At 34.9% G+C, this 26,821-nt stretch overlaps 4 protein-coding genes and 1 pseudogene across 6 annotated transcripts; 1 reads left to right on the forward strand and 4 right to left on the reverse strand.

The window, feature by feature from the left end:
- Window positions 1–2,375: 2,375 nt before the first annotated feature.
- LOC110422616 (uncharacterized) lies at window positions 2,376–10,283 on the forward strand. Its single transcript, XM_021436610.2, has 13 exons — window positions 2,376–2,535; window positions 2,920–3,334; window positions 3,915–4,161; window positions 4,838–4,950; window positions 5,835–5,914; window positions 6,212–6,353; window positions 6,473–6,553; window positions 7,190–7,294; window positions 8,269–8,451; window positions 8,889–8,981; window positions 9,100–9,239; window positions 9,330–9,396; window positions 10,037–10,283. The coding sequence occupies exons 2-13, from the start codon at window positions 2,942–2,944 to the stop codon at window positions 10,154–10,156; spliced, it is 1,764 nt and encodes a 587-aa protein (XP_021292285.1). The 5' UTR covers window positions 2,376–2,535; window positions 2,920–2,941; the 3' UTR covers window positions 10,157–10,283.
- Window positions 10,284–10,914: 631 nt separating this feature from the next.
- LOC110422617 (Eukaryotic aspartyl protease family protein) lies at window positions 10,915–17,409 on the reverse strand. 3 transcript variants are annotated; one of them, XR_002445731.2, is made up of 9 exons: window positions 16,480–17,408; window positions 15,581–15,698; window positions 14,648–14,877; window positions 14,302–14,541; window positions 13,555–13,708; window positions 13,367–13,452; window positions 11,835–11,949; window positions 11,352–11,740; window positions 10,915–11,174 (listed from the first exon to the last, which is right to left on the reverse strand). XR_002445731.2 is itself a non-coding variant. In XM_021436611.2 (9 exons), the coding sequence occupies exons 1-9, from the start codon at window positions 17,073–17,075 to the stop codon at window positions 11,056–11,058; spliced, it is 1,731 nt and encodes a 576-aa protein (XP_021292286.1). In that variant the 5' UTR covers window positions 17,076–17,409; the 3' UTR covers window positions 10,915–11,055. The 3 variants fall into 3 exon arrangements, 2 of the variants coding, with proteins under 2 accessions (XP_021292286.1, XP_021292287.1); XM_021436611.2 differs by having other exon boundaries at window positions 11,668–11,740; window positions 16,480–17,409; XM_021436612.2 differs by having other exon boundaries at window positions 11,608–11,740; window positions 16,480–17,409.
- A 1,620-nt stretch (window positions 17,410–19,029) lies between these two features.
- On the reverse strand, window positions 19,030–21,354 carry LOC110422619 (cytochrome P450 CYP736A12-like). The gene is made up of 2 exons (XM_021436613.2): window positions 20,566–21,354; window positions 19,030–20,218 (listed from the first exon to the last, which is right to left on the reverse strand). Exons 1-2 carry the CDS (start codon window positions 21,259–21,261, stop codon window positions 19,379–19,381), a joined length of 1,536 nt encoding a protein of 511 aa, XP_021292288.1. The 5' UTR covers window positions 21,262–21,354; the 3' UTR covers window positions 19,030–19,378.
- Window positions 21,355–23,156: 1,802 nt separating this feature from the next.
- On the reverse strand, window positions 23,157–24,023 carry LOC110422822 (ubiquitin fusion degradation protein 1 C pseudogene; annotated as a pseudogene).
- A 447-nt stretch (window positions 24,024–24,470) lies between these two features.
- LOC110422574 (cytochrome P450 CYP736A12-like) lies at window positions 24,471–26,307 on the reverse strand. The gene is made up of 2 exons (XM_021436541.1): window positions 25,604–26,307; window positions 24,471–25,474 (listed from the first exon to the last, which is right to left on the reverse strand). The coding sequence occupies exons 1-2, from the start codon at window positions 26,300–26,302 to the stop codon at window positions 24,635–24,637; spliced, it is 1,539 nt and encodes a 512-aa protein (XP_021292216.1). The 5' UTR covers window positions 26,303–26,307; the 3' UTR covers window positions 24,471–24,634.
- Window positions 26,308–26,821: the final 514 nt, after the last annotated feature.

A 26,821-nucleotide genomic window follows, 5' to 3' on the forward strand; every position in this document is an offset into this window, starting at 1 on the left:
TGGTACATGAAAAGAGTTGGGTTTTGGTTGATTAGCAGTAGTAGTTAATAACATTCTCTTATGCATCAATGTGCCAATGTTCAGCTCATGCTTATTGCTTTATGAGTCTCTTCTCACATGGAAACATGACTGCTAGAGAAGAACATGGATGCAAATGTCCTTGCTTCTCCCCTGTAAAAGTTCTGAAGCAATAGGATTCCTGTTGGGGTGTGCTGGATAGGAGAAGCATCAACAATAGGAATGAGATGCAATAGCAGGCTTGGGCTTGGCTGGTGCTTGTCTGCTTGATCATGTCAGATCATGTTATACACACACACACACACATGTACACATATGTATAGATGTATGCATGGTTGGTGCTTGTCTGCTTTATCATGTCATTATATATATGTGTGTGTGTGTGTACATACATACATATATATGTAAAGATGGGCTGGTGTAAGATTGATGGAGAACGTACTACATTTATTAATTTCATGATAGTTAACCTTTAACATAAACATAAGTACATGATATCATAGTCTACATTTATTAATTGGAATATCAAAATCAACAACATTTTTCTTAAAAACAAGAGTTTAGGAAAATATATAGCTTACATTGACTACAAATGTTATTATTCTAAAATAGTAAAATTTGTATAACTCATATTATTATGTGGGAAGAAAAGAAAAATAAGTTTAATTATATAATTATTTTATGTTAAAAACTCATCCATTGTATTATTTTATTTTTTAATTTATATATGTTCATAATAGTCTAGTCTTAAATACAATTAATACGTAATATTAGGTGCATGGTGTCATAGGTTAGAACTTAAACTCAATTTAATGCAGTCTTAAATTTTAAAAATAAAGTTTAAATAAGTTTATAAATTACGGATTATGTTCTTAATTCAAAAGATATGTCTAATAAGTGGTGGAAGGCCTATGTTTATATATCTATTCTAACTCTTATTGATGCGAGATCCATGATATTTTTTCTCACTTAATTATGTAATACCTTGTTGCATTGGCTCTTTTTCACTCGTAGAAATGAGAGACTTTTACATTAGTACGGGTTTACCTTGACTTTTGTATCTCTCATAGAGATTTCATATCGATGAAGATCTAAGTCTGCTCTAATATCTCATGTCATAGGTTGAAATTTAAACCTAACCTTGTTTAACTTTAAACTTTGATCTTTTATATCATTTATGAGGACCTCACATCAATGAAGATTTAGATTTGTTTTGATACCAAATATCACATATCAAAATTTAAGTTTATAAATGACAAACTCGCATTATCAACCTAAAAAATATATCTAATAGATGATAGAAGGCTCATGTTTATATACTTAATACTTGTTTGACTTAATTTTATTTTAATTTAAAAGTTATTATGAAATTTTTATAAAAAATAATAGTTTTAAAAATTAAGCTAAATCTGTTTGGTAAATTTACTTTTATAAGTTCTTTTTTTATAAATAAGTGGTTTGACAAAATAATTTACATAAGTTCTAATTTTGATTAAAATTACCATAAAAGGTATTTAATAAATAATTTTCTATTAATCACAAATTTTTTTGTTTATAATTGAAAAAAGTTAATTTTAGTTTTTTATTTATAAAAAGTATAAAAAGTATTTTTATATAACATAAAATTTATAATTAATAATAAATCATATAAAAATGAAAACAGATAATGTTGGAATTATTTTTAATGGATGAAGACATTTTTGAAACAAAAATAAAAATTTTTCTAAAAAAAAGTGTGTTTAAAAAAAAAAAAGAGAAAACTCCTCCTTGGAGTTTTTTTTAAGCTTTTTTTTAAAAAAATTTATTTTTTTTTAAAAAACTACTTATTTTTTTAAAAATTTTTTCAAAGTTTTGTTTGGTTTGCTTTTTATTTTTAAAAGATATATAATTAAAAAAAAATCAGATCAAACAAGCACTTAAGATCTCTTACTTATGGAAGATCATGATATATTGCGCGTGAATATTTTTAGAGTGTAAAATTAATTGGTTATAAATATATGATAATTAGAATAAAAAAATAATTATATATAAAAGATAATCAATGTTTCAATTATATACAATTAAAAAGTTTTAATATTTAATTTAGAAATTATTCATTATCATTAGAATTAAATAAATTATTTTTATGAAAGTAAATTAATGCAAATAAAAGTTTTAGTTACAAATTGAATAAATCTTATTAGTATTAATAATAAATATATTTAAAATTATAATAAATAAAAATGGTCATTTTTGACAATGTATTTTAAAAAACCAGAAAGAAAGAATGGTGAAGCAAACAAAATATATCGGGTCGGGTAAATAGACCCGTCTTAATATTGAGATAATTACTTTATTAGACTATCGAGAAACCTTTACACAAAATAAAAAATTTAAAAAAAAGAAAAAACGAAATTTAAGAAATCTACTAAGCTTTTACAGATTGTTACCTCTTGTCTCTGTCTCTCTTTCTTTCTCCGCTTACAGATCAGATCGAGCTTCCAACACGCCCGCACTTGACTTTCGAACCCTCGAAAGGTACTTGGATTTTTCTTGTTTTCTTTTTTCACTGTTGGAAGAAAAGTATTTTCTGAATTATAGATCTCATCTCTGGTCGTTTAACCTTTTGCAATTTTAAGTTACGAAGATTTTCCATGTCGTTTTCGGTTTGTTTATTGATTTAGATCACTTTCATTTGGCATTTACTGAAGTTTCTTTGATCCATTCTCTTTTTTTTTTTGCAATTAATGCGTGGTTAATTTCTCTTCCTGTCTAACGCTCCTGTTTGGTTGCTTTGGAAATGAAGGGAAAGGTGTAAGATTAACTTGGGTGTTGTTAGGGTTTCTAATTTTACTTTTCTGAATTTTGAATCCTGAAATGGAATTAGATAATTATTTCTTGAGTTTATTGTTTTATTCTCAGTTGTAAGATCTTGTGAGGTAGAATGGCGATGATTGATGAGCCTTTGTATCCCATTGCGGTGTTGATCGATGAGCTCAAGAATGAAGACATCCAGCTGCGTTTGAACTCGATCCGTAGGCTCTCTACCATTGCACGTGCGCTAGGGGAAGAAAGGACACGGAAGGAATTGATTCCATTTCTGAGTGAGAACAATGATGATGATGATGAAGTTCTCCTTGCCATGGCCGAAGAATTGGGGGTTTTTATTCCTTATGTTGGAGGTGTGGAATTTGCTAATGTTTTGTTACCCCCATTGGAGACTCTTTGCACTGTTGAGGAAACTTGTGTTAGGGATAAGGCTGTGGAGTCGTTGTGTAGAATTGGTGCCCAGATGAGGGAGCAGGACTTGGTTGAGTCATTTATCCCACTAGTGAAGGTTCGTTTCTGTTTTCTTTTCTTTATGTAAAATTTATTGTAGATTTGAATTTAAATAGTTTTATATGGTTATTGAGATACAATGGGGAAGTTGAATCCTTGAAATGTGGAAGCATAATATAGCATTTCTATCGCCTTGTATATTTGTTAGGGAAGACGAGATAACATATTGCAACAAGTAACTACAAGAATTTGATATGGAAGTTGATTTTTGCTTTAATGTTTGTTCGGTGAAAAGATTGATAGTGGAAGAAAATTATTCTCAAGTTATGCATGAAAACACTATAAACCAGACAGTACATGAAAGTCCACTTGCATCATTCATGTGATTTGTGTCTCTAATTAGTATTATTATGGTGGTTTGTCCAACTACTAACATACACAGTCCTCCGTACTGCCTTGTTATCATTCGGATAAGGTGCCATATATAATATGATTATTCCTCTGACCCAGTGACCAGAACAGGTGTTATCCTTAGTATTTGTAGTTGTAATCCTAATTAATACTTGATTTAGTTTTACCACACTACAAATGGAATGACTGGGTCGTTTCTTTTGAATGTTATTGTCTCAAACATAAAGAGATTGGCTGCTGGTGAGTGGTTTACAGCTCGAGTTTCCTCATGTGGCTTGTTTCATATTGCATACCCAAGTGCTCCAGATGCATTAAAAACTGAACTGAGAGCGATATACAGTCAGCTTTGTCAAGATGACATGCCCATGGTTAGGAGATCTGCTGCAACAAATCTAGGAAAATTTGCTGCCACTGTAGAAGCACCTCATTTGAAGGTGGACATCATGTCTATGTTTGATGATCTGACACAGGATGGTATGTAGACTACGTAATGTATATTTTTTTATTTAAATATTGATTGTACTATTTTTCTGATAAAATGATTGTTGAATATATGCTTTAAATTGTATTACGTTAATGAACATAAGTGATCTGACTTAATCAATTCTGGTAGAAAATATTCTCATGAGGGGGAGAGTTTAGTAGCCTCATGGTGCTTTTCTTCCCTTTAGAGGGGGTGGTTGTAGGTTTAAACTTGTAGGAAGGAAGAGGAATTGGGAAAACAGTAGCAGGCTGCTCCTTTCTACTTCTAAGGAAAGTTTCTGTTTTTTGTTCTTTTAAAGAGAGAGTTTTGTAAAATTCATGGGAAGTTGCCCAAAAAACTAGATCATTGTATATTTTGAGCAGTCTTACTTACCAGCAGAGATGTTTACCTTTGTTTTTCTACTCTAATCTTTTAAAACAATTATATCAGAGAATCTGTGAAATTTATTCTAGTGTTTGATGTTTAAAGCATAACTAAGGTTGATATGTACTTCATGAGGTTTAGATCTTTTTTTTTATAAAGAATAAACGAATCCCTTGTCTATGGTTGTTCGTTCTCACGTATGCATTTTATAATGCATGTTTAGGTTTCCATTATTATGGTTAAGTTCATACTTTATAGTAGGGTTTGAATTCTTATTTTTCTCCTATATTTCCATCCCTGCAGATCAAGATTCTGTTCGATTATTGGCTGTTGAGGGTTGTGCAGCTCTTGGCAAGTTGTTGGAATCCCCAGATTGTGTGGCACATATTCTCCCTGTCATAGTTAACTTCTCACAGGTAGACTATGTGTGATCAATATTATGATACAAATATGTTAGGATCTCTAGGATTGCTCCATCCTTGTTGTGTTTTGTTATTTTTTCCCGATCTTTTTGAGTAGGTTGGGGCAAACTTTGTGTTATGGTCTTGTTCTGCTTTGAGTTCTATATTTTCAGCATCTGTTGTTTAAGCTCTTTGCAATTTAGAAAACTTATGAGCGGCCCTTTTTCCCCCTTGTCTATCTGAAACTAGCCATTGAGGAGGTTGGGGATTTCTTTCACTCTTTTACACTAAGGTTGAAGATGAAACTTAGCTACTTTTCTTCTGGACACATAGCACTCCTTGGTCCCAGCTGTATTCAAAAGCACTAGTGTGTCCTATGTTTTGCCATCTTGCTGGCAGAGTACCATTTGCATCTGTAAAAATTTGCAGCATACTCTGAATGAAATGGATTATCACTGTTTGTGATTCCATCGCAAACTGCATCTTGTCCATTTTGTTATGAGGGCTTTCAATTTGTGTTGTACTGCTCTATCGGGATGTCTCATATGTTTAGTTTTTACCGGGTTCTTGAAAACTGATGGTTTGATTCACTCTACTAGAAATTGATTAACCTCTAACTCTAAAATTATAAATGTTATATTTTTCACAAGTTTTGTTTTTATTGTTCACTTTTTTAAATATATCTTGTATTTGTGTTTGATGCAAACATTTTGCATGGTTTCTAGTTAATTTTCAGCAAAAATATTTAGCCCTTCTTGCTTCTTGATATGAAAGGAAACCGGAAATTATTATTCTTTACGTTCATTTTTTTCCCTTTGCCTTTTTCTCTCATTTCCATTCTTCAATTAGGTAAATTATTTTGAGTGATTTGTTTCAAATGGTATTACTTTGCCTTCTAGGATAAGTCTTGGCGTGTCCGATATATGGTTGCAAATCAATTGTATGAGCTGTGTGAAGCTGTTGGTCCAGAGCCTACTAGGTAATTTCTACAATCACGTGGCTTAAATCATTATATCTGTTGCTTTACTAACATCTATGGCTGTACCTGTTTCCCCTCCTCCATTTTCCCTTTTTCCTCTTTCTCCCGATCTCTATTGATGGATTGCTTGTTTCCTTCTTTATATATCTGAAAATTCATGCAATTGGTTTAGGTTATTTATCCTGCTTCGGCCACTCAAAACTGATTTTGTTACATTCTTACATTTACTTTGAATGTTGTTTTTCTTTTAGTGATGGCGCTTATCATTAAATGATATTATAAGGTTTACATGTTTAGGTCGGACCTAGTTCCTGCGTATGTTCGCTTACTTCGTGATAATGAAGCTGAAGTACGAATAGCTGCTGCTGGAAAAGTAACTAAGTTTTGCCGAATTCTGAGTCCAGAACTAGCAATTCAGCATATTCTTCCTTGTGTCAAGGTAAAAATGCTCATGGAATATTGCCTACTTCATCCAAGGTTTTTCTCATTTATGGCAGTGATCTAGCTTTCATGCTCTAGCTATGTCATGTCTAAATTAGTTAATATTGCCCGCTATAGGAACTATCAACAGATTCATCCCAGCATGTTCGTTCTGCTTTGGCTTCAGTAATAATGGGAATGGCACCCGTCTTAGGGAAGGTAAACATTCTGTGGCTTGTGCTTGGGTAGTCCAGCTTTAATGAACTTTTTTTGTTTATGTGGAAGTGGCATATGTTGCGTGATGTTTGTAGGCATGGACAACTGTTTAATTTGTTGAATAAATGTTTATCTTCTGTTCTGACAACATTTTCTGGTTGGCCATCCTTATGTTAGCTGCAAGTATGTAAGTTAGTATAATGTGGATTTGTCAATTTCTTTGACTGAGGACTCTATTATTGTTCCACCTCGGGCCTGGGTACCTAATTAGTGGAAAAACATTTCCTACAGCTTGATGTTTTTTTTTTTTTTTTGAATAACAAGCTCTATTCAGACTTATGTGGGACATTGGCTTTTCATTCTTTCTATAAATTGCACGGTAGATGCATGAACAATTGTCCATTTGGGAAAAATATTATCATTTCATGTTGTCTGGATAAGTTTAGAGGTCTTGCTGATTTTTTATTGTTGGGTCTCTTAAAGATTCTAGAAGGCACTGCTTCCTATTTTTCTGTTGCATTATAATTGAAATCACATTCATGCTATACATGTTGCAAACTATTTCTTCCTTTTTTCTGTTTAAAGAACTTTTTTTAGTTTTTTCCTTGCATATAACGTAATCTCCACTGATGGTTGTAGGATGCGACCATAGAGCAATTGCTTCCCATATTTCTTTCTCTTCTGAAAGATGAATTTCCAGATGTCAGATTGAATATCATTAGCAAGCTTGATCAAGTTAACCAGGTTTGTTATAATTTTTAAGTTCTCAGTTAAGATTTATTAAGAAAAGTAATGACGTTTTTACTCGTTTTCTATTTCTATTTTTTCCTATCTTTGGGTGATATTGTTCTACAGTTTCTATCAAACTACTAGCTTGGAAATTGATGGTGGACAAAAGGGTTTTTTATATTTTCTATGTTCAATTGAGAAGTGAAAGGAGACCTGTGACTGGGCTAACTGCTAACTCAATCTCTGACTCTCCTTGTTTGAAACTAAAGTTTGAGAGTTTGATTTTATTTTACTTGCTGGAGGAAGCACCAGAAATTGACTATTCCATCTCATTGCAATAATTATGAATTTACTTGTCTGACCATACTGTGGCAATTGGTGAAAGTTGTTTGCCAAAAAACTTATGTTTTAAGGGATTCAGATTGTCAACATTTGTCAATTTGAACAGTTTAAAATGTATCAAAGTAAATGACAAGGCTTTTAGATTGATTGACTGACTAAATAAGGCCATTACACTATGTTTATGCATCTTTCTTTGTGTATACATGTTCGTCAGTCTAAAATGAGTATGGTGGAAATTCCTCCATACTCAGTCAATTCTCTTGAATAAAGATGTTAAATTTCTTGTTGCTGTTGCATTATGCAAGTTCCTACCCAGCTAACATATCTCCAAGGGATGGATTTGGTGATGTGCCATGGATTATGCTTTTGGCGCAAATGAGAGTATTGAGGCTCGAACCTAGGATCTCTACTGAAACTCCACCCTGCCCCACTCTTAGCAATTGAGCTAAGTTGAAGTGCCAATGTGGCATTGATTACATTAATACTTGACTTGCAGTTATCACCTGCAGTTTTCTTAAATAATTGTCTTGCTATTTTAATCATTTGATTTGGTGCGGCGGTTGGACAAACTACTTACTATGAGCAAGTTAGTGAATATTTCTCTCATTTATCCAAATGCAGTTTAGTTAATATACCTATCATTGCAGGTGATTGGAATTGATCTACTGTCCCAGTCCCTATTGCCTGCAATAGTGGAGCTTGCAGAGGATAGGCACTGGAGGGTTCGGCTTGCAATAATAGAATACATACCTTTATTGGCAAGTCAGTTGGGTGTTGGCTTTTTCGATGACAAACTTGGTGCACTCTGCATGCAATGGTTAAAAGATAAGGTGCAAAGAACTTTGACACTGGGGAAAAAAATCAATGGAGTTTATGTGCCTCTTTCTTTATGATTCTATCCCAGTTTAATCGTCTCATAATGAAATATATGTGGATGTCTATCTGGAATTGCTCCCTTCATATTTTGAGAATCCACAACTAGATGTTGGCCTTAATGATTTTGTGTTCTAAGCAGTTTGTGTTTTTTCCCTAGTTGTTAAGTTCGTGTACATGAAATATTATGCTTGTGCAATTTGTATAAGCTTTTTTCTTCTCTGATACTATGATTTCTGTTGGAATATTAGAAAAAACCAATATCTAACAGCTGTTCTGTTTGCTTTGGGTTTTGTTTACGTATTAACAGTCTACCTTTAAGAGGTGATACTAGGAACCAAATATTGTAATATTACAGAAAAAACTTTGCTAACTGCATTGGTATTCATTGTAGGTATATTCGATTCGTGATGCTGCTGCTAATAATGTGAAGCGCCTTGCAGAAGAATTTGGACCGCAATGGGCAATGCAGCACATAGTTCCGCAGGTTAGTTTACTTATGTGCAACAATAATTTCGTTCCCGTATTTTATAATTCTAATTGAGTAGATAAGGAGATATCTGAAGATGTTTTTTCAATGTCTTTTTCTGGAAATCTGTTTACAGGTTTTGGACATGATTAACAACCCTCATTATCTGTATCGGATGACCATTTTACATGCAATTTCTCTACTTGCCCCTGTTATGGGCCCAGAGATTACTTGTTCAAATCTTCTGCCTTTGGTTATTAATGCTTCAAAAGATAGGTAATACTGATGCATCCTGATGTTTGATTCGAAGGTTATTCGTTTGCATTCTTTGACTTGGATTATGAGACTAAAAATTGCATGATACAGGGTACCTAACATCAAGTTTAATGTCGCCAAGGTGTTGCAGTCGCTAATTCCTATTGTTGATCAATCTGTGAGTAAATTTATTCTCATTTTAGTAATTGTTATGTGGTAGAGTTCTAATATTTGATTTTTTTTTTAATAAAACCATTTTGTCAAGTGCTTAGTGTGATATCTATCATCAGTGCTGAGAATTGGTACATGTTTCACAGCACCTTAATTGTGATTACACCAGATTTCTTTCTAATAAAGAAAATGTTATCTTAAGAAAGTGAAAGAAAAGTCAAATGAAAATGGCAAATGAAACAAACATGGAAAAGAAAAGAAAAAGGGAAAACATGTCTTGTTTACGTCTTAAGGAAAATTTTGCAGGTTTGTTCGTACTTTCCCCCGCATTTTTCTTTTCTTTTTCCCTATCCGAGGATACTAGTATAGCACATAAAGAAAAAAAATGTGGTCCGGATGGAAATCATGTAATGTTAATAGGGATGCCACCTTTTGTTTTTTTTTTTTTCATTTATTTTTCTCTTGTCTTGCTTCTTTTTTCTCATCTGTGAGTTTGTTTTAATCGGTTGATGTTTCCTCGAATGCAATTTGTCTAAAACGATGCCTTATTGTCTCATTAGAAGTAGTGCAATGGGAGAAGCCATTTATCGTCATAACTGATTTACTTTGTTACTGGATAATTTGATATTGTTCTTGAACAATTACAGGTGGTGGAGAAGACAATCCGGCCATGCTTGGTTGAATTGAGCGAGGATCCTGATGTTGATGTCAGGTTTTTTGCCGGCCAAGCCCTAGAATCAAGTGATCAGGTCATGATGTCTAGCTAGATTATGTCGTTACTCTTTTCCTTTTTTTACCTCTTCCAGGTTTTTTTTTTAAAAATTTTATTTTTACCCTTTAAAAATTTGAAAACTCACTAGCAAATATATGTAATTTTCTCATTTGAGGTGCTGAGTTTCCTTTTGTCAAACAGTCTTTATATTTAGTTATGATGCTCTTCTTGCTTGCAAAAGGAAATGTTTCGGTATACTGTCTCATACTTCAGAATCACAATTAACCAAAATTCTTGATGCATACATACTGGATTAAAGAACAAATATAACAAATTAAATTAACCAGCTAACCTAAATTGGGGAATATTAATATCAGCTTTAAACTTGGATCTGAGACCATTGGAAAACTTGTGCTTGAAAAGTAGTGACTTCATATGCCGGTATCACTTGGGAAGTAATTCAAAGTCTAGGAAAATCTCAGAAGGCCTTGATTCCCTATGAACCATAGTAACCATCAAAGGCCCTTTTCTCTTTTGGGAGTAAAGGTGAGATTCAGTCTCATGGTTTGGCTTATTGCTATAGCTAAAAGTATCTATGGTAATGATATTTACAATTAATTTTATAAAATATTATTTAAAAAATATTTTATGAGTTAAAAATAATGTGAATATTTAAATATTTAATTTTATTTTAATACATAATCGAAATGAGATTCATCATTACTCTTTGAAATTGTGATGCTTAGCATATTTCAAAATGAATAGATAGAATTGTGATTTGATGACTATAAGTTGGATACTAAAGGACTCATGTTCTATATTTCGGCAAATAAATAGTCTAGAAGAAGCAGACGCATTAAGTGAGAAAAATTTACAGAGGGCAAATGTGTATTCTTAGAATGTACAGATATGAGTATAGTAGTTGTGGTATTATAATGCAGTCATGCAGCCAAACTATCCTTCAAAGAATGGGAGGCTCTTGAATCTTCTTGGCTGGGCACAATCTGATTGTGTCCACCCAATCTTCAGTTTCTCATTATCATAGACGACCAATCGCCCCCGTAGTGATATGTCTGTAAAGGTCGAAAATAAGAAAAAAAAAAAGAAGAAGAAAAAGTAACAAACAAATAAAAGGAAATTCTAACAAGGAGTGGGGTTTTATACAAAAACACAACAAAAAACTTTGCCTGCCCATCACCACAGTTTATTTTCTTCAACAAGAGGGAACGGAAATGCATTCTGACACATACCTATATCAGATTTACAGTTTCCCCATGTTAACCATTATGAAGGACAAGAATGAAGGTGCCCTTGATTTGTCTGATAGAGAAACTGAGAAAGAAACTCGCGATAGTTTCGGTGGTTGGAATAGATATTGATAGATTGAATTTGAAGTGAAGACTTTACCGATATAACACATTTTGTACATTAGAAGGCATTAGATTTCAAAGATTAGGCTAGGATCTCATGGAATTGAAACATTCTCAAAACAAGGACTGGGCTTACCGAGAACTCATGAACCGAAATAATATGAAGAATTAAAAGGTTTTGGTGTGCCAAACTTGCCTCCAAGTATAATTGTTGATCCATCATGTACTTTGCTTCCATCCAGGATGCCTAAGCAGACATTACCTTTATTCTGCAAAACAGGAAATTACATCAAAATGGGCTTTCCACCTTCCAGAGTACACTAACCTGTACACTGATAATCACGTAGTTGGGGAAGTCCTTACGCTAATGATCAAGTAGCCTTCTGGAGGAATATGAAACCTCTTGGAAATAATCCACCAATTACTCCCAAATTGAAGGGTTAAAGTCTTGAAGAACTGCTTAACATCCTTGATAGATCTGCATCCACAGAGAAGCAACATTTAGGAGATGGTTAACCTCTTTAAAGTAATGACACATTAGAAAACAGTATCTTGCTAACATATGTGCTGGGAATCTAGTGCCCCTGAACAGGCAACTTAATGAAACAGCTGTTTTTCACTAAACTCATGCAATTAATTTATTGACCAAGTTTGCAGGAGAGTTTTGACTACAACGGTCTTTAAATATTTGAAAAAAACTACTTTCAAGAATAAGTTTTAGAGCCACGGAGAGCAAATTATGTTTCTTCCACAACCATTCATGCTCCATAATAAAACACAAATGAAAAGCATCCTTAGAATTGGAAGACTGTTGAGCCAAACATAAAAAACCTCCTGCATCCCCTCTGCTTTGTCACATAGTATCTAAACAAGCGTGTTAGTATCACGAGAATGTTAGGTGTTAAATTGTTTCTTTGGTGTGTCCCATTGCTTTTAAGTGGTTATGATGAAAGGTTAAAATGGGAAATTAAACAAATATGTTACCTTTCAGTAGTGACAGTCAAGATGGAACAATGTTAAATGGAAAGGGGACAACTATGAGTAACAGAGAATGGGTGGAGCTCCACAGAAAGGAGATGTGTATCAAATACAATATCAACTGCTTTTAGTCCAAGGAGGGCTGATAGAACCTATCTAGCTGCTGAATGGGGAAGACTTGAGCCATTTAGCTAATCCAGCAAAATGATACAATTATTACCACCCAGAAAATGCACAATATAGTATTTTTTTTTTCTTCTCTTTCTCAGTCAGAAACACATGTGCGTACAAACTCCAATCTACTAGGAAAAAGAATCTAAAGCTTTAACCTGGATTAATAAGAATAAAATGATGAAATAACTCTATGAATGTGTGTGGAGAGACAAAATTTTGTGCAAACACATTAATCTCTCAAAACTAAAATGATTTATCTCTATGTAACAACTGGAAGCATTAAAAGACCAATGCATGGAGAAAGTCATAAAAGAGTTAGAATGACCATTCCCAAAGATGATAATCATGTTCAGATGGTAGTCCATGTGATGTGATTGTGGTGGTAGTGGCAAATGCAAGTGCAAACTTTTTAGCTCGATAAAATCAATAGTTTAAGTACTAAATAAAAGAAAAAAATCATCTCTCCGTTTCATCTCCATACAAAAGAAAACCAATTGCCTCCTTTCTCATGCAAGCATTGCAAATATAAGTGCAATGATATAGTATTACTGTTGAAATTTTTGAGCAAAGCCTCCTAAATACAGGAAAATCAATAAAAATATAAGTTGCGGGAACCAAAATGCATTTCGTTGCTTCTATCATTAGAAAAAGAATTAGAAATAGGCTATGTTAAAATTTTCTCCACAGCAAGGAAAATATGATGAGAAAAATGTACCTAACTAAAACAACAACAGATATGCTACCTGATAGGAAATGGAGCTTGCCAGCACATTGGCAATGTTGTATCTGCTACATCTTGGATAAATCCCACCTCGGAAACCTCGCTAAGCTGCATCAAGCAACAAATAGTTGATATAATCAGTTGGCAATGCTTTCTAAAAAAAAAAACAACTATATAACTTTCAATCAAGCTCAAGATGGAAATGCATACAGAAGCAACCAATTCGGCATATGCTTGTTTCGTGAAGTACGTATAAGAACTGCCACTGTCAAACACAACTCTTCCAATGTTGCTATGTTGTCTGCCTAAACTGAGGGAGCTACTTCCATAATTGATTTTCACAATTTGTGTATGGTAAAATTCTCTGAAGGTAAGATAAAATCAAGAAATAAGTAAGAAGTCAAAGCTGAAGTGGACCTAAACAGCAGGATAAGGAATTGCAGAAAATAAAAGGAGAAGGGAGGGACAATGATTGGCAAATAAACATGATGCAAAAATTAAGGAGAAGAGAATAAATGAAGGAGGGAGAGGCAATGATTGGCAAACATACAAGATGCAGAAATTGTTAAATCAAGTGACTGTACAAAGCTTTCAAAGAAACTGGTCAAAACTAGGGTAGAAGCTGATTTTGACATGTATATTAAATAGCATCTATCATTGTAAGGATATATATATATCCAAAAATAACCTTTCTTACTAAATAGTGAAGAGTGGAATAGTTAAGGTGGATAGGCTTTTGTAAACTAGGTTGAAATTTAGTATCAATTTCTGGCCTTTGTTTTTTGGCCTTGTCAAAAAACATTGAAGTAAATAATTTCTGCAAAAAATTACAAATCAAAAGATCATTCTGTACCATCTGAATCCTTCAGATATGAATTTCCCATGTCGACATTGAAAACTAGTAAATGCCTCAAGGAATCACAAACAAGAAGCAAATTTCCAGAGATTTCTACTTACGTTGAAGGGTTTCCAAGCATAGGGACCCATGACATGCCCCAGTTTGGCACAAAATCATCACCTAAGAACATATATCCAGCAGCACCAACATCTGTTGCAAGGCAATGACCGACCACATTGTTAATGATTCCCTTGCTTGCCAATTGAGAAGGCAGACTAACTTTAGCCCTGCTTAGTCCAAGAATTCCATCTGTCTTTGACAGAGTGTTCAAAAGTATGCCTTGCTGATCATATGCACACCTGAAGACAAATAAATTAAAAATTTATTCACACATTGGCTGGAAGAATTGATAGATAAAATACTCAGCAGTCCAGTACGAATAGGGAGTTTTGTGAGAAAGGTTACCCAAAAACCACATCCAAGTTGGTAGTTGATCCATTTGCAGTCACTAGGTGAAGTTTATCTCTTGCAAGAACCCCCAGGGAGGAGCTACGATCAGCATATTCAATCTCGTAGTCACACTGTTGACAGGTTTCACAATTTTGAGGCTTTTGATTCTTCTGTACCTCCGTGCACATTAAGTCCTTGGATGCTACGATATTTACTCTTGTGGGTTTGTATAGAGGATTTGCTCCCTACATCAACTGTATCCGTTAGAGTATAGATGATCCCTATCGCAAGAATGATAAAAAAAAAAGAAGGCTGAATTACATCATTTACAGGGTCTGTTCTTCTCTGACGGCATTATATTAATAAAAGCTTATTTTCCCTCCATCTAAAATCTGTTTTAAGTGTTTTCTTTGCTCAATGTGGCGAAGGTGCACTTTTAATAATAAAATTGACAGAAATCGCTAACACTTCCATTTTTTTAATATATGGCAATACTTGCCTTCTAGCCCTATGGTCAATTAAAGGAAAATTCAAGAAATACTATCATGTAAGATACCATTTTGAGATGAGTGGGGGATTTGGTAGAGATCCTAAGTGTGAAGCTTAAAATTCCCCTCTTGTACTAAAAGAGATATTAAAGAGATTTTTAACACTGTTAACCAAACCAAACAAACTAAAAGCCCTGATAAAAATAGGGAAAGGAGAAGTGAAAGAGGGAAAAGCAGGACAAATATATTTATTTGGTATATCTGCTCAATAAACAAAAGGAAGGATGAAAATTTGTGAAAGAGTTTAAAAATACTATCAGACTCAATAAGCCAAGGAACAACTAGGCATTTGTTAAATCAGCTAGCAATATGCTTCTCGAATGATAACTAATGGTTCCTTACAGATCCCATCAGTATATTCACAACCATAAAGACTAGTAAGTAGTGAGAAACGTGTTACCTTGGCACAACTGGAGCAAGGAGCATCGCATTGTATCCATGTTAAGTCACTTCCAGTATCAATATCAAGAAAATAACGTCTTTGAGGATTCCCAACAAGCATGTATGTGAAGTACAATCTGTAACATTATAAAAATCCTAGTTAAGAAAATGAAACATTAAGCATATGATACAAGTTACTTCTAACATCAGGTAGTTGACAACTTGTTACAAAACCCACAATCACCCCCATTATGTATCTCTGTAGTCAATCTTTGATGGAACTACACAAGGACTATCATTGCACAAATATTTTCTTTTCTAATCTTTCAGTTAATGGTAACTCTTCAAGACAAGCATTATCTCCAAACTGCAGGATCTATTACTAATGCCACTGTTTCTATCTTTGCAAAAGAAATGCCCAAACATGCTCTGCAATTGGTTTGAGCATTTATGTAACCATCTTTCTAAATTGTAGTTGCAGAAGACAGGTTAAAACAAAAGGTAAAGAGTTTATGCAGGAAATTTTAAAAAGAGAGAGCATGACAACATTACTTCTGTTTAGTGTTGAAAATGCAAAATATTGGTTATCAAAATAGTGAATAATTATTATAGATATGGAAAGAAGAAGCATTCTTACAATTCCCCTAATGACTGAATCCAACAAGAGTAATCTAATGATATAGAGTAAGGCAATTACATTGATATCCATGGCTCTCAAATGAAAAACAAAGCAACGTTATAAAGTTGTCTGCAACTATCCAACACAGATTCTAAGGCTTCACAATTTGCACCTTACCACAAGTAGCACAACGAGCAAAAACTTGAATTGCTATAAAATGGACATCTATCTCTCAAGTTTCTAAGACAAAAACATAAAGAAATAAGTTAGAGAAGTAGCAAGAGTTACACAATGCATACCCGTCCGGATAAACATTGCCCCTAACAGGCAAAATAGTACCGGCTGAATCAATTACAGCAGCATTAGAAGCCACCAATTTGTTGATCTTCTGAGTTCCCGTTGCACCACCTTCAACTGAAGCCACCAAATTCTCCGTATCAACATCCACAAATCTCCCCAACTTGAGCTCCGAATCAGCCCCCAGTTTGTGATACAAAGGGAAGATAAAAGACTCTGGCTTTTCATCATCATCATTGTTGGAATTCCTTAATTCTACAAAAGTATTAGAGAAAGCAGAACTGTAAAGAAGAAGAGCAAAGAGGGAGATACCCAGAAAGCCTAATAGCTTTCTTGGGTTATCAGAAAAGAGTCCCAAGAATGAGAATCCAAGCTGAGGGTTTTGTGGTGAAGGTGGAGCTGGTGTTAGAATCTGGGTTGTTGGCAAAGTCTGTTCTTCTTCTTGTTGTTGGCGTTGTTGGGTTTGGTGAGATTGAGGGAAAACATCATTAGTAAGAGTAAAAGCTGTGATTGTTTTTCCTAGAGAAGGGTTGTCAGATGGTGGAAGAGTTATTATAACTACCCCTGTTACTTGCTGTGGCCGTTCATCAGAATCCATCTCTCTCTCTCTCTCCGCCTCTATCAAAATTGATCAGATGAGAAATTGAGAGTGATTTGGGTGCTGGGATTTCAAGATACAACCATCTATCTGCTAAGAAGGATGAATCTTCTCCATGGGGTTGAATTTGGAGATGAAGGAGCAGTTCAAAGAAAGTCACTCTCTATGCAAACAAGAAGTCAATGTAAAATTACGTAAAGACGCGTGGAATGGAAGGTGAATAAAATAATCGTAGTAACAACAATGAAAGTTCCATGGAAGACCATTTAAGCTCTGACTTATACTACTTCGTTTCATTCATTGGAAACATTTTCTTTCCTTCTGTTGTTTTCAAGTAATTGTTTCGGACGCAAGAACACAGATTATTGAGGTTCATCTATTTCAAAAAACATGAATTTATTTATTTTATAATTTCATTATGTCGACTTTATTATCAATATTTTGAAATTGTATCATTTTCGATTTGGATTATTTTGGCTTTGAGTTTCAAACTCGGATTATTGTCTTTTTAATTGAGATCAAGTATGAGTTTAATTCACTTCTAATAATAATTTTATTGTAATTTAAGTGAAATGTAAAATGAAAAGAATAAATATTATTCTCAATTTACGTTTTAAGTTAAATTAATTTAAATTTGCGTTTCAAGCAATTTAGATTTGGGTTGTGCTTTGGATTTTGTGTTAATTACTAGACTTTAGTTATTGACTTTGCAAAGTGAATTTTGATTTTGTACGGTTAGATTTTGGATACAAATATAGGAGTATATTTTCTTTCTTTTTTTTCTAATACAAACTATTTTTATTTTTAAATATTTCAAAATCATTTTTACTTTCTAATAATAAAAACTATTTAAAATCAATTTTATAAAAAATTTAAAATTTTAATATAACTTAAAAATAATATTTTTTTTTCAACTTTCATGAAAACCGAAAAGAGTAATACAAAACCTTAACTTCATAATCCTTGGATACATTAAGTTTTAATCACTTCCTATTTCTTGATAATTTCTCTCTAAATCTTCTTCGATGGAATGAAAATATTTTGTTCATACTTGATATCTCTTCTTATAATTTTACATCATATAATTAATTTAACACTTTCAACATAAAAAAAAAAACCCTTTATTTCTAAAACTTTATATTTTAAACTCTTTGAATTAGAAATTATGAACTTTAAATTATAAATCTTAAATGATAAGTAAAACCAATACCAAACTAGACACCAAGCAAAAAGAATTCTTTCAAACCCCTCTTTAATTCTTCACCTGCAGAGGCATCCAAGAAGAAACTCAATTGGCCATTTGTGCTTTTGAGTTGGTGCTGCACTTCACGTGCTTTTTGAGTTGGTGCGTTTCTCAGCCTCCAACGAGCCGGAGAAGGGTCCGTAGTCCATTTAATAGCTGAGGTTGAGTCCCTTTCAATAATCAGACTATGAGAAAGAAAAACCTCTTTAATGGCTAAAACTTCAGCTTGATTAGCAACCTCAAGCCCCACATTTTTAGAAAACTTAATAAGGATTCATCCTTGATTATCGTTAAGAATTTTTCTAATTTCGTATTTTGTCGAATTTTCCCACATTGCACGGTTGATGTTAAATTTTAAAAATCCAATAATCGATAACCAAATCAAACAATTTTTTTTTTTATCTTTTTTAACAGCAACATTAAACTGTTGAGGACATCTATACAAATTTTCAAAATCATGACAACCTTGTTTCCATTTAGATTTAGACCAGCAAGTAATTCTTATCCTAGCAATTTCAAACGTTTGCACACTGTCCCAATAGTTATACCATTAAAACAACCTCATTCTTTGCCAACCATATGGACCAAATAATTGCAAAGAAGCTCATTTTCCAGATTTCACAATTTGGCTCAACAAAATGCACAGAGTTCCAATGCTGAAAAAGAAAGTAGATGGATCATGAGGACTAACCCATGAAATATCCCACACAATTTGCACCAAGCAGCCCATACTTTCCATGTTTCAGGATATTTAAAAAAACAAAGTGGTCGACCGTATCCGGTTCTTTGAAACATAAAACGCAACGAGATGTATTGTTATGAACAATTCCTCTCTTAGCCAGCTCACTTTTAACTGCAATTCTCCCTCTGCCAACAGAAATTTATAAAACATTAAGACCTAAAATTTATGAAACAAGATGCCCAATGAGACACCAAGCAAAGATAAGAGGATTTCTGATTTCTTCCAGCTTCTCTCGAACGTCTCACTTATTCTTCATCTGCAGAGGCATCCAAAAAGAAACTCAATTGGGCATATGTGCTTTTGAGTTGGTGCTGTACTTCACATACTTTTCTCAAGCAGGCGATAGATTGGCTTGGCAAAGAGGTGACTGCTTCTTGGCAACGAAAGACCATATTTCTCACTGGTGTCCAGCTCTTCAGGCAACATGCCATCAGGCAGCTCCCAATCAAAACAATGCACCAATTGAGCCAGAACAAATTTCACAGTAGTTAGGCCTAATTTCATTCCTGGGCATATTCTACGGCCTGCTCCAAATGGGATGAGCTCAAAATCATGTCCTCGAAGGTCTATATTGCTATCAATGAACCTTTCTGGAAAGAATTCTTCAACATTGTCGGACCAAACATCAGGGTCTCGCCCGATTGCCCAAACATTCACCAAGATCCTCGACTTTTTTGGTATGTAATATCCATCAATAGTTGTATCCTCCATGGACTCACGGGGAACTAACAATGGTGCAACTGGATGAAGCCTTAGAGTTTCCTTCACAACCATGTCCAAGTATGTTAGTTTTGGCAAATCCATTTCCTCCACCGTTCTATACTTCCCAACAATGGTTTTTAACTCTTCTTGGAGATGTTGCATTGCCCTGGGGTTCCTTATGAGCTCCGTCACTGCCCACTCAATTGCGGTGGTTGCAGTGTCCAAGCCACCTGTAATTAGGTCTACTATCATAGCTTTGATGGTTGTTCGATCAACTATATACACTGGATCATCATGGGGATTCATTGGTTGATTTAACATGGTAAGCATCATATCGACGAAATCCCTCTGTTGCTTTTGCTGTTCATGAATATTCTTCAGCTCATGCTCGTCGATGATCTTCTCGAGGGTTTTGTCAAGTGCTCCATTGGCTGCCTTTATTCGCGGTCTGAGTCCCTACATAAGGGCATTCAGTTTCATGAGTTTTTTAGTTCAAAGAAAGTACCATAGTTAAGTATTTTTGTTTGCTTGTTTTTATGGTCTAAAGTTTTCGATTGCAGTGAAAACAAAGAAATGGAACTTTGTTTATACCGAACCCGGCATGTAGAGTATAGCATTTTCATGTCTTTGGGGAGAGGCAGAATTATATGGAAGGAGGAAGAAAGGAATGGCTCAAGTGAAAAGGCAATGTGATACAAACGGAAAAAGTAAATAGTTGTTTACTTTCAATAATTCGTATGTTGCAAAACAAATAGTGATTCATAGGAGCCTTGAATGATATCATTACGGGTGAAATCCTATACCTGTAGGTCGAGAGCACCGAGAAAAGGTACATAATCTGCTAGATTGAAAGCTCCTGATAAGCTCGAAAGCTCTTGGACAAGCTCTTTGAGGTTGAATTGATCATACTTTATATGCCCTATGATCATTCTCAGAGTCATGTCTTCAATTAGCTCTCCCAAGTTTTCACTGAGGTTAACCACTTTCTGTGCTGCTGCGTCTTTCTTCAAAGATTCAACGAACAAACTCACCATCTCCCTCCTCATCGGTGCCAATGATTCAATTTTGGATACACTAAGAAGTTGGACATTACACAGCTTCCTGACACTGCGCCAGTAGGATCCATATCCTGCGAAAGCCATGCCCCTGAAACCATATGAAAATACTTGCGCGATTTGGATTTGTGGCCTGCTTGCGAAAATGGTGTCATGTGTCTTGAGGAAAAGCTCAGCGACTCGAGGGGATGATATCACAACGGCTGGCACGGTGCCTAGCCTTATTGACATCATGGGACCATATAGTTTGGCCAAGTGATAAAGGGCTTGGTGAGGAAGCTTCCCTAACATGTGCAGGTTACCGATGATAGGTAAGCCTCGGGGACCAGGAGGCAGTCTCCGTTTTCCTCTTCCATCTAGCCTTGATGAGATGTAAGATAGAATGTAAAAGAATGAGCAGAGAAATCCAAGGACTTGGACAAGAGCTGCTGCTGGAGGAGACATTGTTGTTCAGGTAAAGGATAAGGATGTCCTTACCCTGCAACTACACATTTCATATGTATAACTAAGCAAGCTGTTTGGCAAGCCTAACCCTAGTGTATTTGGTTTTAGAAGTTAACAATTTCCCCAAATTGACATCATGGGACCATATAGTTTGGCCAGGTGATAAAGGGCTTGGTGAGGAAGCTTCCCTAACATGTGCAGGTTATTGATGATAGGTAAGCCTCGGGGACCAGGAGGCAGTCTTCGCCAGTAGGAACCGTACTCGGTAAATGTCAGACCCTTCCCACCGTACAAGAATTCCGAGACTTGGACTTTGGGCCTGCTTGCAAAAACAACGTCATGGGTCTTGAGGAATAGTTCCGCCGCTTGGGGTGATGACACCACGATTGTGGGTACATACCCTAGCCTTAGTGACATGATGGGCCCATATCTTTTGGCTAGATGGTGATTTCTTCTAAATAAATGATAAAATAACAATATAAAAACCACTTAAACAACCACATCATTTTAAAAATATTTATGTTAATTTTTGTAACCCTTTTTTTTCTCATCATTTTTCTTCTAAGTTTTGTCAGAATGAAAAGTCCTACGAAAATAGAGAAAAAGGAAATTGAGATAGACAAAAAAAAAAAAAAAGAGGGGGGGGGGGGTGAAGGTTGTTGTATTTTTTTTAGATAACATAAAGATTTGAAAAGTTTATGTCAATATTATATAATTAATTTCAACTGAATCTGTCAAGATGATCATATTGGGTATAATTTAAAAAATTTAGTGACCATTGAGATAAATTGAAATTTGGGGAGTAAAATGGAAAAAAGATATAAATTTGTGAAAAAATCTCAAATCCAGACGAAAAGGCACCCCCAAAGAAAAAAATACAAAAACGGTAAGAGAAATGGTAGGACCTAATTGAGGGCATATATTAAAATTTAAATTTCATCCTCCTACTATTTAAATTTAATAGTTTTGGCCTTTTTACTTCAATCCTGATGAATTCAGTCCACAATTTTTATTAGAAGTCGAATTTAAGGATAATTGATAACTGGTGTTAAGATTTTTCCTTTAACTTGAATAATATGACATTTCGGTGATGGCTTAGCGTACTTAGGTGCACTAATTCTTTTTGTTATGTGGCGCTTAACAATCTAAAAAATATCATCTTATTTTTTAATTAAATAATATTTGATAACTTTTTAAATTTTCAAAAAAAATATTTTTATTATTAAAAAGAAAGTTTTTTGTACTAATACATGCCACATGATAAAAAAAAGTTTAAGTTAATATATCACGTGATCAATATAAAAAATCATGCGACATTAAATTTAAATGTAGAAATTTAATACCGTTATCAGTTTAAAATGGACTTTTAATTTAAGTATAAGATTAAAATTATTAAAATTAGAATATAGAGACTAAAATGGCAGAATTAAAAAAAAAAAAGAAAGATCAAATTAAGACTTTGACATTTCTGAGTATGTATAAGTATATACAATAAGTTTTAATTATAATTTTAGAGTATAAAAGATCTGATAGCAGAGTGATTTTGTCCAACAGCATTAATTTTTCCAATGCATGCAATGGTATTTAATATACTAAGAGAACTCTTTAAAATTATAATAATTTATTGTTTGTAGTAATATTTTTATATTCATGCAGTAATTAATAGTTATTTTTTATGAATTTCAATATACGCAAAACAAATAATATTTAATATGATAACTTTCAAAAATGTTCCAAGAGTAGGGTCTTTAGAATCTTTTAATATTTATACTACCAAATTAGTAGTTTACATATAGCCTTAAAGAGCTTGAACCAAAAGGTTAAAAGAAACAATAAACTAAGAGGTCAAGGTATCTTTCATGGAAAAGTAAGCAGCGAATTCAGAAAATGTTTTGCTAAATCAACCTATAACTTCTTCCGGTGAATGGCTGGAACTTTACTGCTCCTTTCTTCATATTGGTTTCCCCTCGCCTACCCTTTCTCGATGGTTCACCCGTTGAGTCTTCTTGAGATTGAATAACATTGGAACCAAGCACACCTTTCTTTGATTCGCATGGCTTTTTTTCAGCATTCATCATCGAATCGTGATCATCACCAGCTGCAACCTGTTCTGTCACAGGTTCTCCATCGAGGCGCCTTGCTTTGCCGTTGAACGCTTTGAACTTGACTGTTGCTTCCTGGATAGGTTGCTCTTGTTTTTGAAATACGTGAGCCTTTTTCTGTTTCTTTCGGGGTGGTTCATAATCCAATGGGAGAGCAAAATCAACTTCACAATCTGTATCAATGATATTAACTGCCCAAAAGGGTTTTGCTTCAACGATATCGATGTAAAACTTGATGTCGTTATGCATGATCATGATAGTATCTCCGGTAGTCAAGCAACAGAAATCTCTGAAAGCTTTTTCCAACACCGCCTTGGGGTCAGAGAGTTGCATGAAATTCTTGGTATGTGGTTGAAGCTTCAAGAAGGTTCCTTTGTTAAGAGAAGCACTCTTTAGTGTTACAAGCTCTCCTTCCTCTAGCTCCATGGACTCCATCACAGGCGCCGGTAACAACACGAAACCCTCATCGGAAGTAAACTCAAGGACTCAGCAGTGAGAAGTTTTGCCTGTTACAGGATTGCACTCGAAAAGCCATGGAGACTCCACACCTTTATCAACAAGAGAGTCGAAAGCAGAAAGGGGCATCAGAATTCTGTTGCCAAACTCAACCCTTGATGCAGAACACCGATAGGTATGTTGGAAAGAACTATCAAGCTCCATGGCTGCAGCAGAGGCGGCGGGGGCAACAGCTTCAAGATCAGACGGCTCCAGTGACAGGAAAAAAAATGGATGAATCGGAGATCACAAGGAAAAGCTTCTAAATATTAATGTAATACGATCGTCGAGATTATGATGATGAAAAGTGAAGGAAGTAAAGGCAATAGTGGTATATATAGTTGAACGGACTGAAGAATCCTTGTTGGATTTAATTCGGGGTTTGGAGTATTCCTTTTCCATGTGTTATGAGGCTTAGGATTAAGTGGGCTGCTCTTTCTTGCTTATCAAGACAGATTGTAGTCTAAAATACCCAGCTTCGATGTCAAATAAAATAAAGTCGGTTTATTTTTTTCTTCTAATTACATGGCCTAAATCCTTTTATTTTTATATTTCTTGATATCATCCTAAATGTAATTATCAATTAATGGATCAAATAATCGCCAAAAAAAGTGAAGAATTAAGGGTTATATTTCTTGAAACCTACCACATCATTTCCTTAATTGAGTCTAACTTTGTTGTTCACTTACATGCCTAGATTCCCCAAAAAATAAAAACAAAATGCAAGTATCCAGGACTCTCTGATACTTCTTGATTATGTTTTCCCCATGCTAATTTTACAGTCTTTTATCAGGTAGACGGTAAACTGGCTTGGCCAGCAAGTGTTGGGCCCTTGGAGCCGTAAGCGTAAATTTCTCGCCCATGCTCAAGTCATTAGGCAACATGCCGTGGGGCAGCTCCCACTCAAAACAGTGCACCAACTGGGCCAGAACAAGGCGAACAGTCGTCAACCCTAGTTGCAGTCCTGGACATCCCCTACGACCTGATCCGAATGGGATGAGCTGAAAATCATGTCCTCGAAGGTCTACGTTGCTACCGACAAACCTCTCTGGCAAAAATTCTTCAACATTTTCCGACCATACATTGGGATCTCGCCCGATTGCCCAAATATTTATTAAGATCCGTGACTTCTTCGGTATGTGATATCCATTGATGGTAACGTCCTCCATGGATTCATGTGGAATCAGCAATGGTGCAACTGGATGCAACCTTAGGCTTTCTTTTATAATCATGTCCAAGTATGTTAGGTTTGCTAAATCTGCCTCTTCTACCATTCTATTCATCCCAACAACAGTTTCTAATTCTTTTTGGAGACGAGATTTTACTCGCGGGTGTCGTATGATCTCTGCTAGTACCCACTCAATGACTACCGCCGAAGTTTCGAGTGCAGCTGCAATCATGTCAAGAATTATGGCTTTGATATTTGTTCGATCGATTATGTATGTTTGCTCTTCATCGTTGGGATTCATGGGCTGATTTAAATATGAAAGCATCACATCCACGAAATCCCTGTGCTGTTTTTGCTGCCCTTTGCTCCGTTGTTCATGCTCATCAATTATCTCCTCCAAGAATTTGTCAAAGCCCTTTCTTACTGTCTCAAAGCGAGGTCTCAGACCCTGGGGATCAAGCTTATGGGGTTAAATCTTACTTTGACAGAGAAAAAAATTGCTTTAGACCGTGTAGAACTTGATTGAAATCATGGAAAGACAAGCAAGAAGAGATCAGTTGTGTATGTGAAGACATACCTGAAGATCAAGTGGAGCAAGGAAAGGCACAAAATCAGCCAAGTTGAAAGTTCCTGATAACCTGAGGCCCTCTTGAATAAGCGGCTTCAAGTCGAACTTATCATCTTTACAGCGGCCTATGATCATCCTATACATAATATCCTCTATTAGTTCTCCCACCTTGGCGCTGAGGTCGACGACCTCGCCTGCTGCCGCGGCATTCTTCAGCAACTTAACCAAAGACTCTAGCTCCGTCCTCCTCACCGGTGCAAAGAATTCGACTTTTGATGTACTGAGAAGTTGCAAAGTACACCATTTCCTAACAGTGCGCCAATATGACCCATATTGTGCAAAAGCCAAGCCCTTGGTACCGTATGACAAATACTCGGAGACTTGGACTTTAGGCCTGCTAGCAAAAATGGTGTCATGGGTCTTGAGAAATAGCTCAGCAGCTTCAGGTGATGATACCACGATTGTCGGTACATACCCTAGCCTTATTGACATTATGGAACCATATTTTTGGGCTAAGTGGTGAAGGGTTCGGTGTGGGAGCTTGCCTAACATGTGGAGGTTGCCTATAATTGGCAGTGCCCAAGGCCCCGGAGGAAGCTTCCGGTCATTTTTAGAGTGTTTTGGCCGGAAGGTGGAATGTAGGATATAAAGTAAAGAGATTAGAGCTGCAAGGAAGGCTAAGAGAAGGGCATACGTTGTAGGGCACATTGTAGCTTGAGAAAGAGCTGCTTGGGTTGAATGGTAAGAGATTATATTTATATATAACTAGACTATGGCCCGTGCGTTGCACACAGGCCTTATATTCCTCTCTTTCTGCTTCAATGTTTTATCTTTTTTCTGTGGACATAAGCTCTCCGCGTGGCTAATGAGGAAACTTATGTAATAGATAAGAATACGATTGAATATTCATGAAATAAGGAATAAAAACAGAGAATAATATTGAAAAAAATACGAAAACAAAGGTAAATTTTTTAGACAAAACATTAGGGAACATCGATTTAATAGTGAAGTGAACAATGAAAGTGTTGATGGACTCATGTATTTGTAAACTTACGATAGAAGCCGGTGGTGAGGAGATTGAATAAAAGAAATAAACAATTAAATCAATGGATCTCCTATCATTCAAAGGTCCAAAAGGAAACAGTTCGAAACCTGATAATTCTATTAAATAGAATTATTTTGACATATTTTGAGGATTTAAGTAGCTAGATCTTTGAGATTTTAGGT

This window comes from Theobroma umbraticum, unplaced genomic scaffold (genome assembly GCF_002168275.2).
Source record: "Theobroma umbraticum cultivar Fairchild unplaced genomic scaffold, ASM216827v3 scaffold_146.0, whole genome shotgun sequence".
Lineage (NCBI taxonomy): Eukaryota > Viridiplantae > Streptophyta > Magnoliopsida > Malvales > Malvaceae > Theobroma > Theobroma umbraticum.